The sequence below is a fragment of the Meriones unguiculatus genome, chromosome 16 (genome assembly GCF_030254825.1).
Source record: "Meriones unguiculatus strain TT.TT164.6M chromosome 16, Bangor_MerUng_6.1, whole genome shotgun sequence".
NCBI classification, from domain to species: Eukaryota; Metazoa; Chordata; class Mammalia; order Rodentia; family Muridae; genus Meriones; species Meriones unguiculatus.
Genome location: NC_083363.1, coordinates 39,924,646 through 39,947,514, shown reverse-complemented (window position 1 = coordinate 39,947,514; position 22,869 = coordinate 39,924,646). Strand labels below are relative to the sequence as shown.

The 22,869-nt window shown below is 45.5% G+C and overlaps 1 protein-coding gene across 1 annotated transcript in view; it reads left to right on the top strand.

Moving 5' to 3' along the window:
* The window catches only part of Tnfrsf21 (TNF receptor superfamily member 21), a 73,148-nt gene extending 55,569 nt beyond the window's left edge, over nucleotides 1-17,579 (top strand). The window contains exons 5-6 of the mRNA XM_021650414.2: nucleotides 13,748-13,976; nucleotides 16,071-17,579. Coding sequence (XP_021506089.1) covers nucleotides 13,748-13,976; nucleotides 16,071-16,300 — 459 coding nt within the window. The 3' untranslated portion in view covers nucleotides 16,301-17,579. The remainder of the gene's footprint in view (nucleotides 1-13,747; nucleotides 13,977-16,070) is intronic.
* Nucleotides 17,580-22,869: the final 5,290 nt, after the last annotated feature.

Sequence of the window (22,869 nt, the reverse complement as noted above, 5' to 3'; positions counted from 1 at the left end):
GATATGTTACTTAATCACAGAGCATGACTGTGGGATCTGGGGAACTTCCAGGGTAGTAAGAAACAGCGCTGAGGGATTGCCGACACGTTCAGCTCAGGTGTGGGTTCAGGTATGTTTCATGTTGCTGGTTATGAAGCACAGGGGAGCCATATCTGCGAATAGACTTGAGCCTTTCAGCGGCATTTCAGGCTGATTTACCTATAACGGTACCCCAAACACTCAGCGATAGTACCTGCACAAGATGCTGAAACAGGAGAAATGCCAAGAGTTTGAGACCAGCCTGAGTGACAACACAGTTCAGCCAGGGTACACAATAAGAACCTGTCAAACAAACTAACAAAACAGCAAACAAAACAAGGGCCAAAAATACTCTTACAGTCACTCACGCTGGTGCTGTGATGTACTAGCTGATAGCAGGTGAAGAAGTAGGGTGGTCCCTGCCTCTCAAAACACCCTGTCTCCAGGATGAAGGCCAGTGTGCAAGGACTGATGATTAGAATTCACTGGCATGAGCAGATGTTATACTGGAAATGTGTGTGGGAGCTTACAGCGTCAGCGGGCATTCTCAGTCTGGACATGCCCAGGGAACCAAGGCTGAGGTGTGGTTGTGTGTCTTAAAGGACAAGACCATGGTTTCACTCAGAAAAGCCCTTTGGTTTTCTTCCCTGAGAAGTCCCATGTTTTCAGCAGGCACCTGCCCCTGCCTGCTTGCTCTAGGAGCTTCTGAACCCTTCACCTTTGCAAACAGTGTGTGTCCTCACATCCCCCTTTACTTGGCTCAACAGGAAGGTTTGCGCTTTACAGAAACTTCGGACTGGTCTGTAGGAAGAAAGGTACAAGACTGAGGTTCTAACGTCCCCTCCACATCAAATGCGGGGCTTCAGACTTTGAATAACAGATAATGGGGATTGACAGATCCAAGATTTGGGTTTTCTCCCGGTTAGAGTTGGGTTTTGCTTTCTCCACTCCCTGTGTGAATGTGGGCGAGCCCAGTTCTGTCCCCCTGCCTCAGTTTCTTCTAGACATCATTGTAAAGTTCTCCTAAACTAAAAGGGTGTGTGTTTGACATGGATCTTTGTGGCTCTTCTATCTTCCTTTAGCTGAGTGGATCTCAACCTGAGAGTCATACCCCCTTTTTTTTTGGGGGGGGGGTTGAAAAACCTATTCACAGGGGTCACCTAAGACCTTCTGCATATCAGATATTTACATTACGATTCACACCAGTAGCAAAATTACAGTTATGAAGTAGCAACAAAAATAATTTCATTGTCGAGGGTCAGTCACCACAGTATAAGGAATCGTGTTAAAGGGTTGCAGCATCAGGAAGGTTGAGAACCGCTGTTTTAGAGCAATGTACTCGTGACTGTGAAATACGGGAACATCGTCCAGCATTTGCCAAGAATACGTCTATCACATTTCATAACTTTCTCTTTAAGGCCAGGTTTTGTGTGTGTGTGTGTGTGTGTGTGTAGCCCTGGATGTCCTGGCACTCACTCTGTAGATCCCCCTGCCTCTGCTTCCAGAGTGCTAGGATTAAGGGTGTGCACCACCACTGCCTGGCTCAGAAACTGGCTTAATACACTACCTGCTTCAGACATGTGCGTGTACAAAACACACACACAGACACACACACACACATGCTTTATTATTACTATTATTATTTTATTGCTGTTATTTCTCTGAAGGGCAGGATGGCTTTACACAGGCAGTTTATTCAGCAAGCATCTATCCAGGGTCCCTTGTGTGCTGAGCCTCCTCACAGGCACTCAGACACACCCTCCAAAGCAGTAAAAGACCAACCAAGGGTCTATTCCCGGGTGCTGTCATGTTTGTAAGAAGGGTGGGTATGTAGGACAATGTTTTAAAAATATATTTTGTGAAAGTGCTGTGAAGAGATTAGTGGGCTTTTCAATATCTTCCTTCCCTCCCCTCACCCCAGAGATGGTGACTCAGTATTCCAAAAGGCCTAAGTCTATTATTGACGACATTTTTCATCCACTTAATCCACACTCTTTCTAGCTTCCTTCAAATGCAAGGAAGTCAGAATCTGTATTGTGGGGGGAGGGGGAGAGACACTTTTCTCCATCAATTACCAGGACTGGAGAACAGGTTTTATTTTATTGTTTTAAAGCTCAGACCCATGTGGAGATGAGCTGATGGCTTCCACCTTGGCCAGGCTTATCCATCCTGTGTTTCAGGACTGTCTGTGGGTCTGTTATTATCTTGTGTCACTAGCTCATGAGGAAACCACATTCCATCTGCAGTAGGTTTTATCGTGCAGCCATCGATTTCAACACTTTCCTTGAAGGACAGACAGACATCGCTTTTGATTTTCCTGTTAAAAAAAAAAAATGTCCACTTACCTCTGAATGTAAATGTGTGTAGAAATCCACTTACCTCCACTAATGGTGAGTGAGAAGGGGTGGAACCACCTATCATGAAAATAATTCATTGCCAAAAGATGGGGGGGGCAGGTATTTTGTGTGTTTATGATCCCATGTAGGGGAGGTGCTCCTGAAAATGGCAGAGAGCGTAGAAGGTGTACAAAAGTCTTTATAAAAGTGGAATCCTGGGTCACCTGGCATACACCTCAATGAGGACCGCCAGACCCCTGAGGAGAGGCGGTAGGAAGTCTCATGAAATGTGTACAGCGTGGCATGTTCTAATCTGAGCACATAGACACGCCTAGGGGAGATTGTCGACAGCACGGGGTTAACTTCCTCAAGAAAAATAGTTTGTACAAAGTAAGAGAAGAGTCGGGTTGGTGTTAGAGAGGAAACTGAGGACTTTGTACCATCGGTGGGTGTTAGCCTCAGACTGGCAGAGAGGAAAGGGCAGGGCATTCTTCTGCTTTCAGAGAGACGCAAACCCAAGCCTACTCAACAATGGCCAGTGATATTCGCTGCCACGGAGGTAGAAGCTACTTGCATGCCAGAACAGGTGAGGTCAGCAGTGGACATCTACAGACTCACCAAAGGAATGAGTCAGCTCTGTATCGACTAACCTCGAGAATGGTATGGGTGGAGACTGTTTGTCCCTGCTTGTTGGTGCTGTGTACATACTGACTTGGGGAACAGTGCGCAGGAAATTGCTAACACAGTGGTTAACCTCTGTGGGAACCGGGTCTGAGCGGCCGAAACCTGGACTGAGTCTGAGGAGGGGGTGCCCCTAGGGTCGAAACCAGGTGTGTTGAGGTTATAACAACACAAAGTCGGGGAATTTATTAAGCCATGCTAGTTGAACCAAATCTGTCAGGCTCAAGAAAAACCTGATTGAAGGCCTCTGAAGTGGCTCCGTGGGTAAAGGCACCTGCTGCCAAACCTGGCTACACGTTTTCCATCTCTACATGGTGGCAGGAGAGACCCAACGGCACACATTTGTCTCCTGCCCTCCATGTAGTCACTGTTGGATGAAAGCACACATCACATGCACACATACATACAAGCACAATAAATAAATAAATGTAATATGTTTTAAACAACAAAAGATAAGGAGAAATCTTAAAAAAGAAAAGGAAAGGAAGGAAAGAAGAAGGAAGGAAGGAAGGAAGGAAGGAAGGAAGGAAGGAAAGAAGGAAAGAAGGAACGAAAGAAAGAGAAAGAAAGAAAGAAAGAAAGAAAGAAAGAAAGAAAGAAAGAAAGAAAGAAAGAAAGAAAGAAAGAAAGAAAGAAAGAAAAAGAAAGAAAGAAAGAAAGAAAGAAAACTTAGTTGGGCTAAGCATGGTGGCACACACCTTTAATCCCAGTACTTCAAGGCATTATTTCCTATGAAATTACTTTCTGTTCTTCAGGTCCTCAGGCAAGCTTTTAAAAAGTTTATGCAACATGTTTTCATGGTTAGAATCGTCTAGACTGCACTGTGGGGAAACCCTGATTTCTAAACAGCAAGGTCTCCCAGTATCCTGATGGTGCAAAGCTTGGCGAATCTAAGACTCGAGTGGGTTCCCACACAGAACCGAGAAAGCCTGATTACTCTCCTCCTCGCTTCCTTTATTTTTAAGAAAGCTCGTCAGTGAGTCAGCTCAGGGCTGCAACAGCAGTACCCTTGCTGTCAGCAGCCTGGACAGCTTGCAGACACCCGCCCCAGCAGCTGGGCGGGGCACTCCCTCCCTCCCTCTGGAGCCAGCTGGTTCCAACCAGCTTTGGCTGCTTTTGAAGCACGTCTTGTGGCTTCCCACAGCTTTCCATCTGTGCACCCGGGAAATGAAGAGTTCTTTTGCTTAGGGCAAAGACTGACTGTTCACACTTTGACATAGCATAATCTTTGGGGAGCGCTTTCTGAAACACAAACTCTCAGGAATGGTTAGAACTCACAGATGCCCCATTCCAGTAACACCTGGATTTGGGTTTAGGGGTTTTAAGCTTCTATCTATCATGGCTAATTAACCCCCCAGCTAACTTATGCACAGTCTTCAGTAAGACTTAAGTTGTAACAATATTCTAACTGGGCCTCAACTAATCAGGGAGGGAGAAAGTGTCTCTTCAGACAGTCTCCCAGTGGCCTCAGGCATTGGCTGGCCAGGTTAACAATGAGTTTTTCTCCATAGTGGGTAAAGTGATGCTATGGACCTTGACTCCCGGCTTCTTGTTTACTAATCTATGCTACTTTTGTGGTTTGGCCTGGGAGTGCCCAGGGAGGCCCATCTTGGCGTGTGTTCCTACTCCTTACTTCCCTCCCGTGATCTTCAGTGACCCCGGGGAGGGTTAGACAGTAACGGGCCTGTGCTGTCCACCTGCTAATTGGTGATTTAGACTGGAAGTGTTAGCAAAGTTCTTTCCTTAGGCAATAAACACACCTCTTCGAGTGTCTCCTGAGGTCAAGGCTGGGCTAGAGAGGAAGAAAGAAGGAAAGAAAGTAAAAAACTTGTCAATCATTCTTTTATTTCAACATGCTTGCTTTATCGCTTGTATATGTGGCTATTCCCAATGCATCTTCCCATTTCTCTGACTCTAAAGATCTGACCATCTTTTCCAAAAGGTCTGGAAATCAACATGCCATTTCCATCTATGAACTTTTTGTTTGGGCAAAAAAAAAAAGTTATGCTGGTCGATGGTTGGGCACTCCTTTAATCCCAGCATTTGGGAGGCAAAAACAGGCAGATCTATGAGTTCATGGCCAGCCTGGTCTACAGCTCAAGTTCCCGGACAGTCGGCTACACAGAGAAACCCTATCTTAAAAAAAAAAAAAAAGTTCAGGAAACTTGGTTTATTTTAGGCAGGACTCCTTGTTCTAAGTTTGGTTCAGCAAGAATTCACACTTCAGAATATAATTTAAAAGTCATTGCCAGGACTGGAGAGATGGCCCAGTGATTTAGAGAGCTTATTGTCTTAGCAGAAGACCTGAGTTCGAGTATCAGTACCAACATCAGGCAGCTCACAACTGTCTGTAACTTCAGCTCCAAGGGATCTGATACCTCTCTGACCACATTCGAGCACACACACACATACACACACACACCCCACATACACACTCTCACAAATAAGTAATAATAAAAATAATTTTAAAAACAATTGTTTCTTCTCGTTTAAAATGTAAAGGAAACCTACTCTTCCTTTTAATGAAGATAGCGTGTGTGGTTTGTTTTTTGTTTTTTGTTTTTGTTTTTTTGCGATTATGATGTAATTACTTCAATTCCCTCTTCCCCCAAGCCTTCCCATACCCCTTCCTTCCTTGCTCTCTTTCAAGTGCATGGCCTTTTGTTTTTCATCAGGGGTTGTTAAGAAATCATTATCTCAGGCATTGTTTAGTCTGTGAGCTTGGGAATAAAGTAGATTCAGATAAAATTTTGTTATGATCAGCTTGCTAACCCTCCTTATCTGAACTCCTGGGAACACATAGCATGTTTTGCCTGCACATGAGTGTGTGCACTGCAAGCAGATGCCTGGTTCCTGTGGAGGTCAAAAAAAGGATGGAATCACCCGAAACTGGACTGGCAGAGGGTGCCAAGCCACTATGTAGGTGTTGGGAATCAAACTTGGGTCCTTTGCAAGAGCAACAAGTGCTCTTAACCTGTGAGCACCAAGTCTCCCCAGCCCTGAATTCAACTTCTTTATTGCTTTGTCATCTGATTTCTTGTTGTCTAACATAAGGACCAGTGGACTTGATGCAGTCAGATATTACAAAATACTGACCTGGCAAGCAAGATAGGGCTCAAGCTGAGACTCCTCCACGGACCTGCGGATGGTCTGAAATCTAATTTCATCTTCATTATATGAGCAGCTGGGACAGCAGGGGAAAGAGGCTTGAGATAACATCACGCTCCCTACATAGTTGTCATTTTATACTTATTTGTGACTGTAATTCCCTTGAGATAAACCTTTAGCGGAAATTCAGTGTGTTTGTTTTTCTTAACTGGTCCATCTCTGGTCTGCTGGGATCTGAACTGTTTTCAAATAGAAAACAAATTATTGGTCTCAGTCAAAGCGGGTGGTGTTTACAGGATCCCTCATTCAATGCTGCTATTCTAGAGCAGCTGTGCAGCCGGAGGAGGGTAAGGCCTCTGAGTTCCATGCCCAGGCAGCCCAGGCTGATCAACCCTTCCACTGCCCAGAGGCCAGGACAGCTTTTCCTGGCCTGAGTTTATGGGATTCAGCTTCTCTAAGCACTGTGGGGTTTTCATTCCTCGGCAGTAGATTACAGACAGCTTGTACAGATTCAGCTTGGCATTTTGTGACCGCCAGCTCTTCTCATTCTCTCCTACTCTTTTCAAAGATAGGGTCTTATAATCCAGGCTCCTCTTAAGCTTGACCTTGAATTTCTGACCCTCCTACCTTCACCTCCATGCTAGGACTGCAGGTATGTGCCCAGTTTTATGAGGTGCTGAATATCAAACCCAAGTGCATGAGCATGCTAGATGAAGACACTACAAACTGAGCTACACCCCAAACCCTGGATATGGCTTAAAGTTCTTTCTTATGGAATCTGGGTGGCCAGCTATTCAACTCAGGGAATAATCATTGAGTTTCAGCTGCCATTAGCAAAGGACGCTCTTGAAACCATTATTAAAATGACAGAGATTTTTCACCAGTAATCTGAGAACTTCCCGTCCTTCGTGGTGGCAGATGAGCCATTGAGGGAATGTTAGGGGGAAAGGGTGGCTTTTGTGTATCAGAGACTTCCTTAGAGACCACCAGGCATCCATGGCTACCTCATAGGGGAGAGGGCATGGCGGTATTCATCTGGGGCGTGCCGGGGCCTAAGGCGTTAAGTTGAACTGTTTTAACAGGCTGGCAAGGAGCATCCAGGCTGCATAATTAATGCTTCATTTTGGGGGAATCACTGATGAATCAAAGTCGTTAATTCATTTTGTGAATACAGATTGTGCAACCACAGGGAGATCGTAATTGGGTAGTAACCAACAATAACTCCGGTAGCCTTAGATGAATGAACCAAATAGGGATAACTTGGCAAAGAGGGAGAAAGGGATTTGGTCATATGGCAGGGAGTGGGGTTAAGAGAATGTAATAGCAATAATAAAAGAAGCAGTATGCAAGAGAGTTTGAGTCGAAGCAACTTAGAGGTGAATTAACATTCGCTTTTGAGTTTGGGAAAAATATACAAGCCAGTCTGACTAGGGAAGTGGTTTTCCTAAGACCACACAGCTGGTTAATGGGATGTCTCCTATTTCCCTGGTGGTGATTTTTCTGGGACTTCAGAGACCTTTGAATTTCATTTGATTTCTTGAGCATTTAAATGTGGGGAACAGCAAATGCACTCCGAAGAAGCACCGAGGGAGTTTAGGACAGGTACTTACTCCTGCTTGCAAAGGACACTCAGAGCTGCTGCCAGGTTATGGGGAAGAAGCAAAGTAGACAACTCGAAATCTTGCTTGATATTTGACATCACCCTTGTCACTAATAAGGTGTGGAAAGGTTTTCCTTCAGTGTGCATGGCTCACCATCCCCAGTAGCCAAGGAACAGGGCAGCTTCCCTATTCTGGAAGGGCCAGCCATGAGTTTCTAGCATCATAACAGCAGTGGAGGTTTCCAGTTGAGTTGAGGACCCGGAGTGGGCTCCTCTGCCTGAAACTGGGAGAACTTGCAAGAACTCTGTGGAAATGGGACAAGAGGATGGCCGCCGTGCTCCAGCACAAGGTAGATGCCCTGTCACAGTCCTGAGATATGCTCGGGCCCCAGCCCCTCCTGTGTCTATCACATCCGTTTAGACGTGTCTCTGCCTTCCATGTTGCTGATATTCTAAAAGGAAACCACGGCAGCCACGGGGCTGGAGGGCTGACTCAGCTGTAAGGTAAGGGCAGCTGTTTATCTACCCTCCCTACCACTTTGGATGAATAAGCATCTGGACGTACTAACTGTACCTGCACGGAGACTAATCGGGAGGAGCACCAGGGACTCATGGGGCCAAACAAAATAGCATGTTCTGCAAGGGCACTCAATAGAACGCTTATGGTTTGGACTGCCTCGGGAGGTTTTCTCCCCTTTGCCCTGTTCCTCCTCTTCCCATGCCTCCCTGGCTCTCTCTCCGATTGTCTCATGATTAACTCATCTCACAGCTTTTAAAGCAAAAAGAACCACGGTTTCCTCGTTTTTCTGGAGAAGCAACAACTATCTGGTGTATACATTTCCTTCCTGGCTGAGTTTTCCCAGAGCCCTTCATCTAGGTCTCAGGGTGCTCCCCCTCTTCAGTAAGCTGGGGGTGTTTGAGAAGTTTGGGCCCATGAATACTTCATGAAAATTCAGAGGGCCGGAGCTGCAGAGACATGCTGCCAGGAGTCCTGGTTTTCAACCCAACATAAGCACAAGTTGCCCCAGCCACAACAGCTTCAAATTAGTAGAAGGGAGATAGACTTATCAGCGCGGATGCTTTTAAAAAAGCAACACGCCTTCTTTTTCTATTACAAAATTAATATGCCCCCACAGATAATTTGGAGAGCCCAAAGATGCTTAAGGAATGAACTAAGTTACTCTGTTTTGTGACTCTCTTCTGAGGAAATCAGCTTTCTTGTTTTGGTGTCTTCTCTGGCTGGGAATGTGGCTCAGTTTGCAGGGTTACTGTCTACTAGGCACAAAGCCCTGGGTTTGATTCTCCATCTTGGCAAAATCACGACTGTAGACACAAAAGGATCAGATGTTTAAGGTCATCCTTGGCTGCATAGTGAGTTAGAAGCCATCCTGGGCTGTATGTGATTATGTCTAAAAAAAAAAACAAAAACAAAAACAAAAACAAAACATAGCTTCTCTTTTAAATAACATTGTCATCTTAATACTGATGCTCTTTGTTGCTATAAACTCAAAATGCCAAATTGCAAACTTTCATAATTAATAGAGTAATTGTTTCCTCCCGAAGAGCCTGGTGCTTACTGTTGGAGGTATTTCAGGGATCATAATACCTAATACAGGGTTGCAAAGCAGCTTCGGGAGCTGTTGTAAATATTAGGTAAGAGGAGGAAAGACACTTCTATGAGCTTACAGGGGAAAAATACAAATAGCTATCAATTAGATCCAGAATGCAGCCAGCCGCCCAGAGCCAGAGAGTAGATTTTTAGAAGGATTCGTATCACGTGATCTCTGGCTTTAGCCATACTAACTCGGAATCTCCAATGTGATGACGTTGGGGCCCTCACTGGAGCACCTTCATATTCACCTGGCTCCTGTTAACAACAGGGGCATCAGCTCAATGCCTTGTGCAGTTATGCTGGAAACCTGGTACTTGTTATCCAGCTTCTCGCAAAGTTGCTCAGAGAACAAAGATCGAAAGTCCGAAATGAATGCAGGAAATAGGTGGGTGGGATGTCTTCATTGGCATGAATTTGTGGGTGGGAAGCGCTTTCCTTTTTTTTTTCTTTCTTCCCCCAAGAACAGTGTACTATATTGATGGGCCATTCCACCAGCGTAATGTCCCTGAGAACCAGGCAGACAAGTGTTCTTTTGTCACTTGGGGGCACAAAGGAGGATGTTGGCATGAATGAGTGACTGGGTGCATTTTTAGGGAGCAGCACCCTATGCCAGGGCCTGTTGAATGAAAACTCACAGCATGTGTATAACCCTTATCTGGTGATCAGAAAGTCCCCTCTGGGCCTGCATGTTAACCACTTCTGGAGCCCACTCTGGAAACAGAGCCAGCGGTGGGTGGCGCTTTACAGGAGCGTCTTGCGAGGTTGTCAGTGGTTTGCAGGAATCGGTGGCCTTGACAGCTGGCTCTTCAATCACTTTCGGAAAATGTCTCAGTCGCTAGGAGTAGTGAAAGGCAGACATGCCTGCTTCGTGTCTTATGTAACCCTTTAATGTAATCCGTTTCAAATCAGAGTCAGTGTTTTTGTCTGGAGAGGTCGACAGCCTCTTACTTGAAGGGCTTTTGAGAATGACAGGGGATTCTCCGGGTGACCATCAATGGCTTCCAGAGAGTGTGTGGTGGTCTTCTCAGCCCTGTCCTGTGTGACTGGCCAATTGCTTCCTGGATACTTATCCATGCTAGGTATATTAGTTGTTGTTGTTGTTTTTCTCATTGCCATGACCAAATGCCTGGCGAGAAGCAATGTAAGAGGGTTTATAATAACTTACGGTTCAAGGAGACCCAGCCCAGGCATGGCACCAGTAGCTTGAGGCAGCCAAAAATGGATGCTGGTGCTCAGCTCACACTTTCTTTTTAAAAATATTGATTTTATTTTCATTTATGTCTATGTGTGGGTATGTGGATACCACGTATATAGGGGAGCCTGTGAGGACCAGAGGATGGCGTGAGATCCTCTGGAGATGACATTTTAGGCATTTGTGAATGCTAGGAACTGAACTCTGGTCTTTTCAGCAAGTATTCTTAACTGTTGAGCCATCTCTCTAGCCCCATCTGCTTCTTTTTCTTTGGCCTGGTATTCTGGCCAGCAAAGGAATAGTTCCTACATTTAGAGTGACTCTTTTTACCCTCACAAGCATTCCCAGAGGTTTGTCTTCTAGGTGATTGTAGATCTTGCCAACTTGACAATTGGTGTTAACCATTATGCCCGGAAAGCTATAAAGTCAATGAGCTAGAGGATTACTTAAATGCCTGATGGGATTCTAAAGCATTTTCTTTTTCAAAGTAAGGGCAGAGTGGAGAGGTCAAATAGACTCAAAACGAACACTGGTTTTTCTCAGGGTAACTATGTACCCTCTCTGGGCTTTGGTCTTTTCACCCATAGAGTGAGTGTATACACTGTATCCCCAAGTGCCCCCCCCACACACACACACACACTGCCATCTCCACTGCTCCTTCTTGGCATAAGTTGTGGTCATCCCTCACTTCGATACTGTAGGAGCATCAATCCACGTCCCCAGCTTCTCACCCCCTAAAACCATTCTTCACAGAGCAGGCAGGATGGTGTGGAACTTAACTGTCTCTGTCTGAACTGTCTAGTTAGTTGGCTCCTTCTACTGCTGTGACCCCACTGTGGAGAGCAAGCCCTGGGGTCTCTGCTGCATCCTTCGGACTGGGGCTCCCCTGTTCTCTGCTGTCAGTCTCCGGAAATGACAAGTCAGGAAACCTTCGGTCTGTTTAGTTCTGCTTCATGCCTGTTGGAACTTAAGAAAGCACGTAACTAAGCCTGAAGAGATGGCTCAGTGGGTAAGAGTGCTGACTGCTCTCCCAGAGGACCCAAGTTTGATTCCCAGGACCTATGCTGAATGGCTGTAACTCCATCTCCAAGGAATCTGATGCCCTCTTACAACCTTCGAAAGCACGTACACACCTATGGCATACACACAGAGAGACACATAAATAAAAAAAAAAAGTATTTGAAAAGGAAAGGGAGGGCTGGAGAGATGGCTCAGCTATTAAGAGCGTGCACTCCTCTTGCAGACCACCTCATTTTGGTTCTCAGCACCCACCTCTGGTTGCTCATCTACAGCTCGGCTCTGGGGTATTTATCACCCTCTTCTGGTCTCTGTGGGTACCTGAACTAGTGTGCCTTCCCCACCTCCCACCTCCACCCCACATATTCATACAATTAAAAAACAGACAAGTTACTTCACATCTCCAGGCTGAAGTTTCTACCTGTTTGGGATATTGTCTTAGTTTCGTGATGAGGTAGCCACCAGAGAAGACCCACTAGGACGCAGGTTCAAGACGACAGAAAGGCTTTATTAACTGGCCAGCCACCACACTGAGAGCAGCCCCAAGCCCTTCCCAAGGGGAGATTTTCAGCAGAAAACCACACGCTGGGTTAACATACCTCAGTTAGACAGAAGCAGAACTGCGGAAGCCAGAAAGCAAGGTTGGTACATTTAGGGGCTTTCCCAAAACTATGGACTTCGGTGGAGTAGGTCTTTGTTCTCGTTTTGGCAGGTGGTGCTGCCTACATGCTGGGCGGCGACAGTTATGCTAAGGTCTGGGGGGTCTGTTATAGTTTGCTGGAGCTGCAGTAACAAAGCATCACAAACGGGGTGCCTTCAACAACAGAAGCTTGCTTTCACCCACTTTTTGGAGCCTAGACACCCGAAATCAGAAGCAGTGCTTTCTTGGGCCTCTCACCTTCACTGGAAGCTGGTGCCTTCAAGGGGCTCTCTTCTGTGTACCTGTGTCCTGTTCTCTCTCTCTCTCTCTTTCTCTCTCTCTCTCAAGAACGCCAGACATAGTGGCCTTATCTGTAATGGTGTTGCAGTTAGGATGTCCGTGTATACATTTGGGGTGAAATTCAGCTCATGGCAGAGGAGAACATCTGGATACGATCTAAGACTCCTTTTGGTTGTTAGTGTTTAAGTTTCTTCTTACCTGTGCCCAGCTCCACTTCCCTGAGAACAGCTTGGTAAATATGGTGGTTCCTGTTGTCAACTTGGCAGAGTCTAGAATCGCTCAGAAATGGACCTCTGGAAATGTTGACTGGTGTAAAAAGGAATCCCCCCTCCCCCATACAGACAGACAGACAGACAGACACACACACACACACACACACACACACACACACACTTTCTTCTCTCTTTCAAAGGAGAAGGGCCACAAACACAGGGTCTAACCTAAAACCCACCAGGCTAGACCCAAACCCACAGATGCCATTCTGCCTCTTGGCCTTCCATGTTGCTAGGCATGAACCACCATTACCCACCTGAAGACCCATCTCAATTGTGAACAGGACCGCCCCCAAGGCAGGGGTCCTGGGCTGCATAATGAAAGTTAGCACTAGAATTCCTGCACCCATTGCTCTCTGCTTCTTGACTTTGCGTGCCATGTGTTCAGCTCTCTGGAGCCCTTGTTGCCCCGACTTCCCCGGGCACAATGGGTATGCCTTGAACTGTGAGCTGAGCCCAGAATAAACCCTTTCTTCCTTAAGTGGCTTTTGTCTGAGTATTCTATCACACCAATAAGAAAGGTAACCAAAACAATGCATACATAGGCGCCTTGGTTTTTGTTTTTTAATTTTTTTTAGAGAGGTACCTTGCTTTGTAGCTCAAGCTGGCACCAAATTTGTCATTTCCAGAGTAGCTTGGAGTACAGATACGCATCACCTTACAGGTCTCCTAATGTTTAGTATTACAGTATCTGTGTTTGGGGCAGGGGGAGGTGGCACACACCCTTACTCCCAGCACTCAGGAGGCAGAGGCAGGTGGATCTCTGTGAGTTCAAAGCTAGCTTGGGCCACATAGTAAGACACTGTCTAAAAGCGTGTATGTGTTTAAAATTAATGTAATGAAAATGTACATAAATGGAAGAATCAAAAATAGTAAACAAAAAGTGTCAAGGGAGGCAGGTTTGATTTCACTGTATCCCTTTATAATTTTGATTATATATAATAAAGTTACTTTTTTTTTTCTTTCCACAGTTGGAAACCGACAAACTGGCACTCCCCATGAGCCCCAGCCCGCTTAGCCCGAGCCCCATTCCCAGTCCCAACGTGAAACTTGAGAATTCTGCTCTCCTCACAGTGGAGCCTTCGCCCCTGGACAAGAACAAGGGCTTCTTCGTCGACGAGTCGGAGCCCCTTCTACGCTGCGACTCCACGTCCAGTGGTTCATCGGCACTGAGCAGGAACGGCTCCTTTATTACCAAAGGTACCAGCATCTCTGAGGCCTGGGGCCATCCCCCTGGCCACCTCCCACAGAGCAGTTGTAGCTGGGCCAATTGTATGACCTGATCAGAAAGACCTCCGAGATAAAAGTGGCCTCAAGGAAGCCACATCACTAGTTGACGTGAACACACCTAGAAAGTCTTTACAGCTGTGCCCCGGAGCCAGCTTTGACACAGACCTTCTGTCCTCAGGATGCTATCAAATGTATACTTGGGGGACCTCTGCTAAAATGCAGTATAGCTGATTTTGAAAATTATAGACCATACTTGCTAAGTCTAAGGATTAAAAGTATAACTCATCTGGAAAATCAGAAGTAGTTTTCATGTCTAAAATGGACCCTAAAATTCACCCTAAGCTAGGTTACATGTAGTGGGGGGCTAGGGCCATGGCTTCGTTGGCAAAGTGCTTGCCTAGCATCCATGAACCCCAGCACCATAAAAACAGGGCATGGTGGCACTCAACTGGTATCCTAGCACCTGAGAAGATAAGAAACCCAGAGTCAGCAAGGCGTGGTGGTGCATGCCTTTAAACCCGAGCACTCAAGAGGCAGAGGCAGGCAGAGTTCCAGCCCAGCCTGAGATTCTGTCTCAAACAAAAGAAAACAGGAAGAATAAGAGAGAAATTCCGCCATCCTCAGCTACATAGTAAGTTTTAGGACAGCCTGAGATAAACACAGTGTTAAAAAAAAAATTTTTTTTTTTAATTTTGTTTAGGCTTTGTTTTGAGACAGGGTCTCCCAATGCATCCCTGGCTAACCTGGAAATCTCTGGGTAGATCAGGTTGGCCTGGAATTGGCTATCACCCTCCTGCCTCTGCCTCTTCAGTATCCAGAATAGTGGGATTCTGAGCATGGGCCACCTCACACAGCCTTGATAGCAGGGTAGTGAATTTGATTACACACTATACCCATGACAGAGTTTTGCCAGAAGTTTTCTGCGTTTTAGGCAAGTCTTCATTACATTTCAGTGAAGAGTGCTTTTAGAGATTTATTCTACATTTCATTTTTAAGATGCTTCGTGTTTCATATACTTTGCATATTTAGATAATTTCTTTTATATGAAATATTTCCATTGTAATTTATGTTACAATAGATTAATCTTATTACAAAGAAAGTGTTTGATGATTTTATTAGACGTTGCAATTCTTCACTGCACAGTGTGACCCAAGAAACATTTTCTCTTTTAAGTGCCTTTAGTCGCCCAGGGGCCTGCTTTTGAAACATTGCAATGCCAGGGTTGAAGACACACGCAAAGGTTAAGAGCTCTTGCTGCTACTGCAGAGGACCTGGGTTCAGTTCCCAGCACCCACAGGATAGCTTGCAAACCCCCTGTAACTCCAGTTCCAGAGGATTTTGCCCTCTTTTGGTGTCCTTGGACAGTGCTTGCATATCATGCAAATAAACTCACTCAGGCACATACACATATACACATAAATTTAAAATATATATATATGTTTTATAAGTATTAGAAAGGTTTTAAGTATTATAAAGAGAGAGAAGCATAGTACATTGGCTTGGGACTTTTGTTCACAAGCATGTCAACACTTTATTTCCTGAGTTTCAGAAGAATTTAGATGCCATTAAAGACTCGGCAGGTTTCACATGGTTAACACGTTAAGAATCCTGGAGAGCTAGCTCGGAGGTTAAGAACACAGACTGATTTTGCAGAGGACCCGATCCCCAGAACACACATTGGGTGGCTTACAAACACCTGTAAGTCCAGTTCTAGAGGCTCCGATGCCTCTGGCTTGGGAGGGTACCTGCATTCACGTGCACCTATTCACACATATAAACACACATAATTTTGAGACGGGGAGTCATGTAGCTCAGGCTAGAAGGTGATCTTGAACTCCTGACCTCCCTGCCTCTACCTGGGATAACAGACTTGGGTCACCACATGCCTGCAAATCTTGTCCTTAGGTGCCACGCAAATAAAGAGGCTTGTGTTATTTAACATGTACTGGGTTACTCGCTCACGCTGAAAGGAACCTACAAGGCTCAGAATGGGAGCTGCTCCTCACCTGTCACTCCAGTCCCTCTCATCTGTCTCCCTCTCTCTCTTCCCTCCGCTCCCTGCAGAAAAGAAGGACACAGTGCTGCGGCAGGTCCGCCTGGACCCCTGTGACTTGCAGCCCATCTTTGATGATATGCTGCACGTCCTGAATCCTGAGGAGCTGCGGGTGATTGAAGAGATTCCCCAGGCTGAGGACAAACTGGACCGTCTCTTCGAGATTATCGGGGTCAAGAGCCAAGAAGCCAGCCAGACCCTCCTGGACTCCGTGTATAGCCATCTTCCTGACCTACTGTAGAACACAGGGGCACTGCATTCTGCAAAGCAATCTACTGGCAGGGTGGTTTCATTTTGTTTCTGACTTTTGTGTTCCGCTGTGTGCGTGTATGAATGTGTTTAACGGAGTATATGACCGGCTCTTGAGTTTTCTCTTTCTTTCCTTCCTTCTTTCTTTCTTTCTTTCTTTCTTTCTTTCTTTCTTTCTTCCTTCCTTCCTTCCTTCCTTCCTTCCTTCCTTCCTTCCTTCCTTTCTCTTTTTTCCACTTCTTGAAAGTGAATTTATAAAGCCTTTTCAATGTATAACTGTTGAAAAATGCCCACCACTAAAGCTTTTTTTTTAAGTTCCATATAGTCTCCATTTTTGCCTTCTTACGTATTTTCAAAACTGTTCTGTGCACTTTAAAAACTTAACGTAAATGCAGTGTGACTTTTCCCACATGCTGGGTTCTGAGACTCTTAACTTCTTAAAAACTTAATGGCATCTTGTGACTTCTATAAGCAGACATAAGTCTTTCAACGCCCACACCGACTTTGTTTTTTTTTTTTTTATTATTATTATAACGATTACTCTGTGTCTTACTGTTTGTCCTATACAAGTGTTCTTAAGGACTGAGGGAATTTGAGATCCTGTTCATTACTGCAATATGAGTAGACTTTGAGTTATCTTTTTCACGTCTTGATGTATAGTTCATATTCATGGCTGAAACTTGACCACACTATCTATCGCTGATCGTACGGTTTTCTTCTGGGACGTCGTACCCTGCTTGATAACTTGTGCGCCTCTTAATGCTAATACACTCTGGGCTGGAGAATGAAATCCTCAAGTCATCAGGACTTGCTGTTTCAGTGGCTTGACACCTGGGCCACCAAAGAACTTGATCTTTATCTTTTTAGAAACACCTCTGCTCCACCTTGGAAAGTCAACCTTGAGTGCCAGCTTCGCTCTGAAAGATATTGTTCTTTTTTTTTCTTTTTCTTTTTCTTTTTTTCTTTTTCTTCTTTTTTACAAATATGCATACTCAATAGTTTCAGTTTGCCCTCACGGCCTTGCTGGGTTTTCTTCATCATTCAATCACTTTAATTAAAAATGGCTGCAGCTGTAAGAACTCTTGTCTGATAAATTTGCAACTATGCTCTCATTTACCAGCCCGCCCTCTAATGCTCAGTTGTCAGACCCTAATGCAAAGGTGAGCGTGGACTGCCTTTGTGTGGGCGGGCTTAGTGGTGAGGAACTGATATCAGAAAAATGCCTTCAAGTATACTAATTTATTAATAAATATTAGGTGTTTGTTACCTGAGTGGTTTGCGTGTATTTACTATTTAACTTTCCCCCTTTGCCTCTGTGCTCAAGTGCTAGCCCTGTTCATGCCTTGGGGAAGTATGTGTGTTCTGAAACCTTCCTCACGTCCAATCTGTAAATCACGAGTTAGCAAAAGTCCCTTTTGGAGAGGCACGTGAAGTGCGGTGGGACTGCCAAGCCTTTCCTAGTCTTAGGCTCTTACTTCCTCTTCCTCGAGGTTATTTGTTACCTGTAGGATGGTAAAAGCCTCCAAGCCTCCAAGCCCCCGACGAACTCCAGAGGGCTTTCTCAGCAGTGAGGCAGGTGTGGTCTTGTGTTGGTGGGATATCTCAAGCTCACAGTGCGGGTTCCCCTTAGCTTGGAGCCTCCCTCTGCAGAATTCCAATGACCAGACTCTAGCAATTTTAACTTCCTCTTTCGGTGAGAACCTGGAAGTGGATACCATGAACACAGCAGTACCCATGCCAGCAGCTGGGCATCATCTTCTGGCTTCACCCATCTCCATGAGGCTGCTTTCTAGAAGAACATCCCGGCATGCCCCACTTCTCATGCTGGGTCTCCCTTCCCTTTTGTTGGTAAAAGACAAGAACTCAGAGGCCAGACGGTGGTGGTGGCTCACATATTCAGTCCATCAGGAGACAGAGCCAGGAGGAACTCTGACCTTGAAGCCAGCCTGCTCTATAAAGGGTGTTCCAGGACAGCCAGGGCAACACAGAGAAACCCTGTCTCAAAGAAACAAACAAACAAACAAAAAGAAAAATGCAACACGAATAAGTCGGTGATAGTGGGGGAAGAAACAGATTGTGCCAGGTTTTCATTGTTTCAGAGGTTTCAGGACTCTGAGAAATGCAATCTATTCATTAATTAGTGTTATGGTTAAGTTTATAAATTGTTAGTAACTTGGGATGGTTTTACTAATAACTCAAATTTCTAGTTTTGTTTTACAAGGTACTCTTTATGTTGCTTTATTGGCTCTTTATATCTGTCTTGTAAAACAGGGACCTTTCATTGTACCCATTTTATGGATGAAAATAGGCTTGTAAAGTTAAGCGTATTAGACACTTTCTTAACACCAGAACAGAGTACCTGAGAGGGACAATTGCTTTAAGGGAGGAAAGATATACCTTGACTCATAGTTTCTGAAGATTCATGGTCTACTGACTCTCTTGCTTTCTGTTGATGGCAAGGCAGAAACATGGTGAGAAGACACAGCAGCAGAAAGCTGCTTACCTCCTATTGGCCAGGAAGCATAGAGGTACAGGAAGTGTCTTGGGACAGATAACTCTTCAGTGGTATTGATCCAGGACCTACTACCTCAGTCTACTCAGCCATGAACTCAGCACTGAACTCAGTACCACCATCTAAAGCCCAAACCTCCAGTAGGTGTACTGTGATCAAATGTCCAGAAGACAATGTACCATGCTACTTTCTTAAAGGACATAACAATAAGTGCAGTGGCATGCACCTGAGACCCAGCACTCAGTCACAGGCTGGAAGACTAAGACCTTAGGGTCAACCTGCGGAGAGGGCCCAGTCAGTAAAGCATTTGCCACACCAGCACGAGAACCCAAGTTTGGATACCTCCCTAATACAGTAAAGTACAGGGCTCCATGACACTGCAAGGGTGCTTGCAGTCTCCGTGTTGGGCAGACAGAGATAGGAGGAGCCTTAGGGCTTGCTGGCTGGCCATGCTAGCTGAACTGATAAGCACCAGGTTGAGCCAAGTCACCCTGTCTCAAAAAATAAGGTGTAGACTGATTGAAGAAGGCATATAATATCCAACTCCAGCCTTCACATATGTGTGCACACGTGTGCACAAGCGCACACCACACACCCACACAGAGACAGTGAAGTGTGGCAGGGAGACAGTTATTCAAGGTCAGCCTGGGCTACATACATAGTAAGACCCAGTCTCAAGATATCCATACAGGGATCGGGGTTATAACTTGTTTGAAACTGGGTGTGACGGTGCCTGTCTCCAAATCCCGTGACTCCACAGGTGAAGGCAGAGTGATTTTTGGATGTATATCAAGCTGGAGGCCAGCCTGGGACAAAGGGGGAGTTCAGCCTGGGATGTATGAAATACTGTTAAAAACTAACCCAAAACAACTGAAACAACAAAACAAAACATAAAATACTAAAACATGTAAAGTTCTGATCAAAGCTGATAATAATTGCTTTTTTTTTTTTTTTTTTTTTGTAACACAAAAAGGTCTCCTGGTTTGGTCTGCCTTCCTTTGAGGAGTATAAATGAGCTGAACTGGAAGGCTGCAAGAGTGAGGATGGAGGATGTGGGAGGATAAACAGAAGGAAAAGAAATAGAAGCAACAGTTGGGACTGCCTAATCCAGGTGACTGTCACGCAGGCAGGAGAATGACTGGCTTCAGAAATGTGAAGGGCCAAGAGAGAGACTTGAGTTTGACCCTGGGGAAAAGGCCACAGACTCAATCCAATTATAATTAAAAGGTTTATTGATTAGCTGCTAGCAGGACCAACAATCTCTGAGCCAAATCTGAGACTGCTGTGCAGATGCAGAAGGACTTTTAAAGGGGAAACCACTTGAAGACCTTCAGTATCTATGCAAGCCAGTAAAAGCTGTTCTGTTCTGCCAAGTTAAGTGGTTAAGGCAGCCCCAAACAATCACTGGATAGCTGGGTGAGCAAATGACAGTAGGAAAAAAAAGTCGGTCATATCATAACAAGTAGATAGTCAGGGCTGTTCATTTTGGGTGGGAGTCACTGAGACAGGATTACAGAAAAAAGTGTCCAGGGACTGGAGTCAGGGACAAATGGCTGGTGGGTACCAAGATAGGTGTTTTGCCTAAAGTGGAGTTTCTTTAGCCTTAACAAGACCATTTCTTTTTCTTCTGGGGAGTAATATAGTTTCCTATGGGCTGCTTTAGGCCAAACTCAGTTAGATAGGGCTGCTTTTCACCTAGCGAACGTTTCAAGGAAAAGAATTGGGCAGGCATCTGTTGCTCTCCAATTTTCATGTAAATAAGTCACCTGGGAGTGAGCAGACTGATTGTTCTCTTTAAAAAAGGCCAGTTCCCACAATCTGATTGGAGAGGTTTGTAGTGAAATCCAGAATGAAGCCCTTGCGGGTTTTTGGATCACACTTAGAAAACTACAGAGAATTTCCATTCCTGCCAGTGGGGATGAGACGGGCTGAGGGAAACTGGTTAGACCTGTACCCTTTGAGGCCTCCGGTCTGCCCTTCTAATGTGCAAATGAGACACCTGGAGGTCCTGTTAAAATGCAAACTCTCCAGTTTTTTTTTTTTGGGGGGGGGGGTGGGAAGGGATGCAAACAGGCATCCGGTGTTTCTGCCAAGCGCTTGGTAATATGGGCATTGCTGTTTTTTGTTTTGTTTTGTTTTCATAGAACTGAGTAGCCTGAGATGGTGCCTGCCTTTCACAAAAGGGACAGAGCAAATATGGGAGATGATTACACCCATTTCCTAGGAGGGAAGGAAATAAATTCTGATGATCTGAAGGAACATCGAGAAGCAAGCAAACCTGGTCAAAACTTGTGACTGGTTGAGCCTGAGTTGATGTTTGGTACAGGGCCTGCAGTACAAACATAAAGACCTGAGTTCAGACCCCCAGCACCCACGTTAGAAAATAAGTAAGGTCCAGTGGTGCAAGCCCCATATTCCCAGTGCTGGGAAGGCAGGGACAGAGGATCCCGGAAGTCTGAGGTCTTCCCAGCTCTGGATCCCCAAAACAAAGTAGAAAAGTGATCAAGGGAGGCATTGGATGATGAACACACACACACACGTGCGCACACACACAGCTGAAGGCTACAACCTTCTCCAGCAGGGTTGTAGAAAGGAGACTCCCCCAAGCCCCACTTTTTGGCATTTGTGCCGGTGGCGCTAGGAATGTAGCTCTCACTGGCAGGCTTCTCTATGGTGCACTTGCCTTTGAGTCTCTTCTATAAGTAACTCCAATAATCTCAGCTAGACTTAGAAGAATCGTTTCTTTGTTCTGTTGCTCGTGCCCCATCTGAGGCCAATAGACATCTGCTGTGTCTCCCCAGGAAAAGCGATGCTACAGTGAGGCGGAGCAGCAGAGGAAGCCAGAAAAAAAAAGGGGGGGACAAGAAGGGCCAAAATCTCAGCATCCCCTAGAAGAGCATTTCCTCAGTGACCCAACTTTCTTCCACTAGGCTCCACCTATTAAAGTCTCCACTACTTCTCAATAATTAACTGGTCACAAAGATTTCTAACACATGGCCCTTGGGGCTCACTTCCAAACGGAGGCACTGGGCTACAAATCGGTTACTCTTCCGCTGCTGTGACTAAATACCGCGACCGAACTCAATCTAAGGCAGAAGAGTTTGAGCTTCCGGTTTTGGAAGGAGAGGTCCGTGGCATCAAGGAAGGCGGGGCGGCTGGAACAGGAAACCAAGAGCTCGCGTCCTCAGCCACAGTGGAGAAGCAGGGAAAGTGAACTGGTCGTGGTTGAGGCTTTCAGCTCTCAAAGTGACGTGCTTCTTCCGGCAGGGTTGCCCACCTTTCCAAACAGTGCTACCTGGGGACCAGGAGCTCAAGTATCTGATACTGCCTTGGTTACTTTTCCATTGCTGTGAAGAGAAAGCACTTAACTGGTCAATTTATAAACAGTTTATAAAAGAAAGCTTGTAAAACTTATTACAATTTCATCATGGTGGGAAGCATGGCAGCAGGCAGGGATAGCACCGGAGCAGTGGCTGAGAGCTTGCATTGTATCTGACAGAGCTTGCATCATAAAGACAGGCAGAGTGAGATTGGGCTTCTTCTGTGCTTTTGAAAACTCAAACTCCATTCCCTGTCATACACCTCCTACAGCAAGGCCACATTTCCTAATCCTTCCCACAAACTGTTCTACCAACTAGAGGGCAAGCATTGGATTATGTGAGCCTATAGGAGCCATGTTCATTCAAACCACAGAGCCGACAGAGCTTTCATTCAAAGCACCACAGTATAGCAAGACTTATATGCCTAAGGAACCGGCCTATGTTCTGTTCTGCCCCTTACAAGTAGCCATCTCCACCTCCCCACCCCACCCCCGCCCCCAGCTCTCTAGGCTCTTCCCGAGGATTGCTCCCCAACACAACACAAACACAAATGAAATTTTAAAAAACACTCACTATATGAAGAGTGAGACACAGTAGCTATTTTGCCCAGATATTTTTATTTCTTAGAACAGAAATCCCTCATAATTAATGTCTGCGGGAGGAAAAACGTGAAAGATTTCTGGAGTTTTCCGCAGCCACTAACCCTCCATTGGAGATGCCCCTATTCTG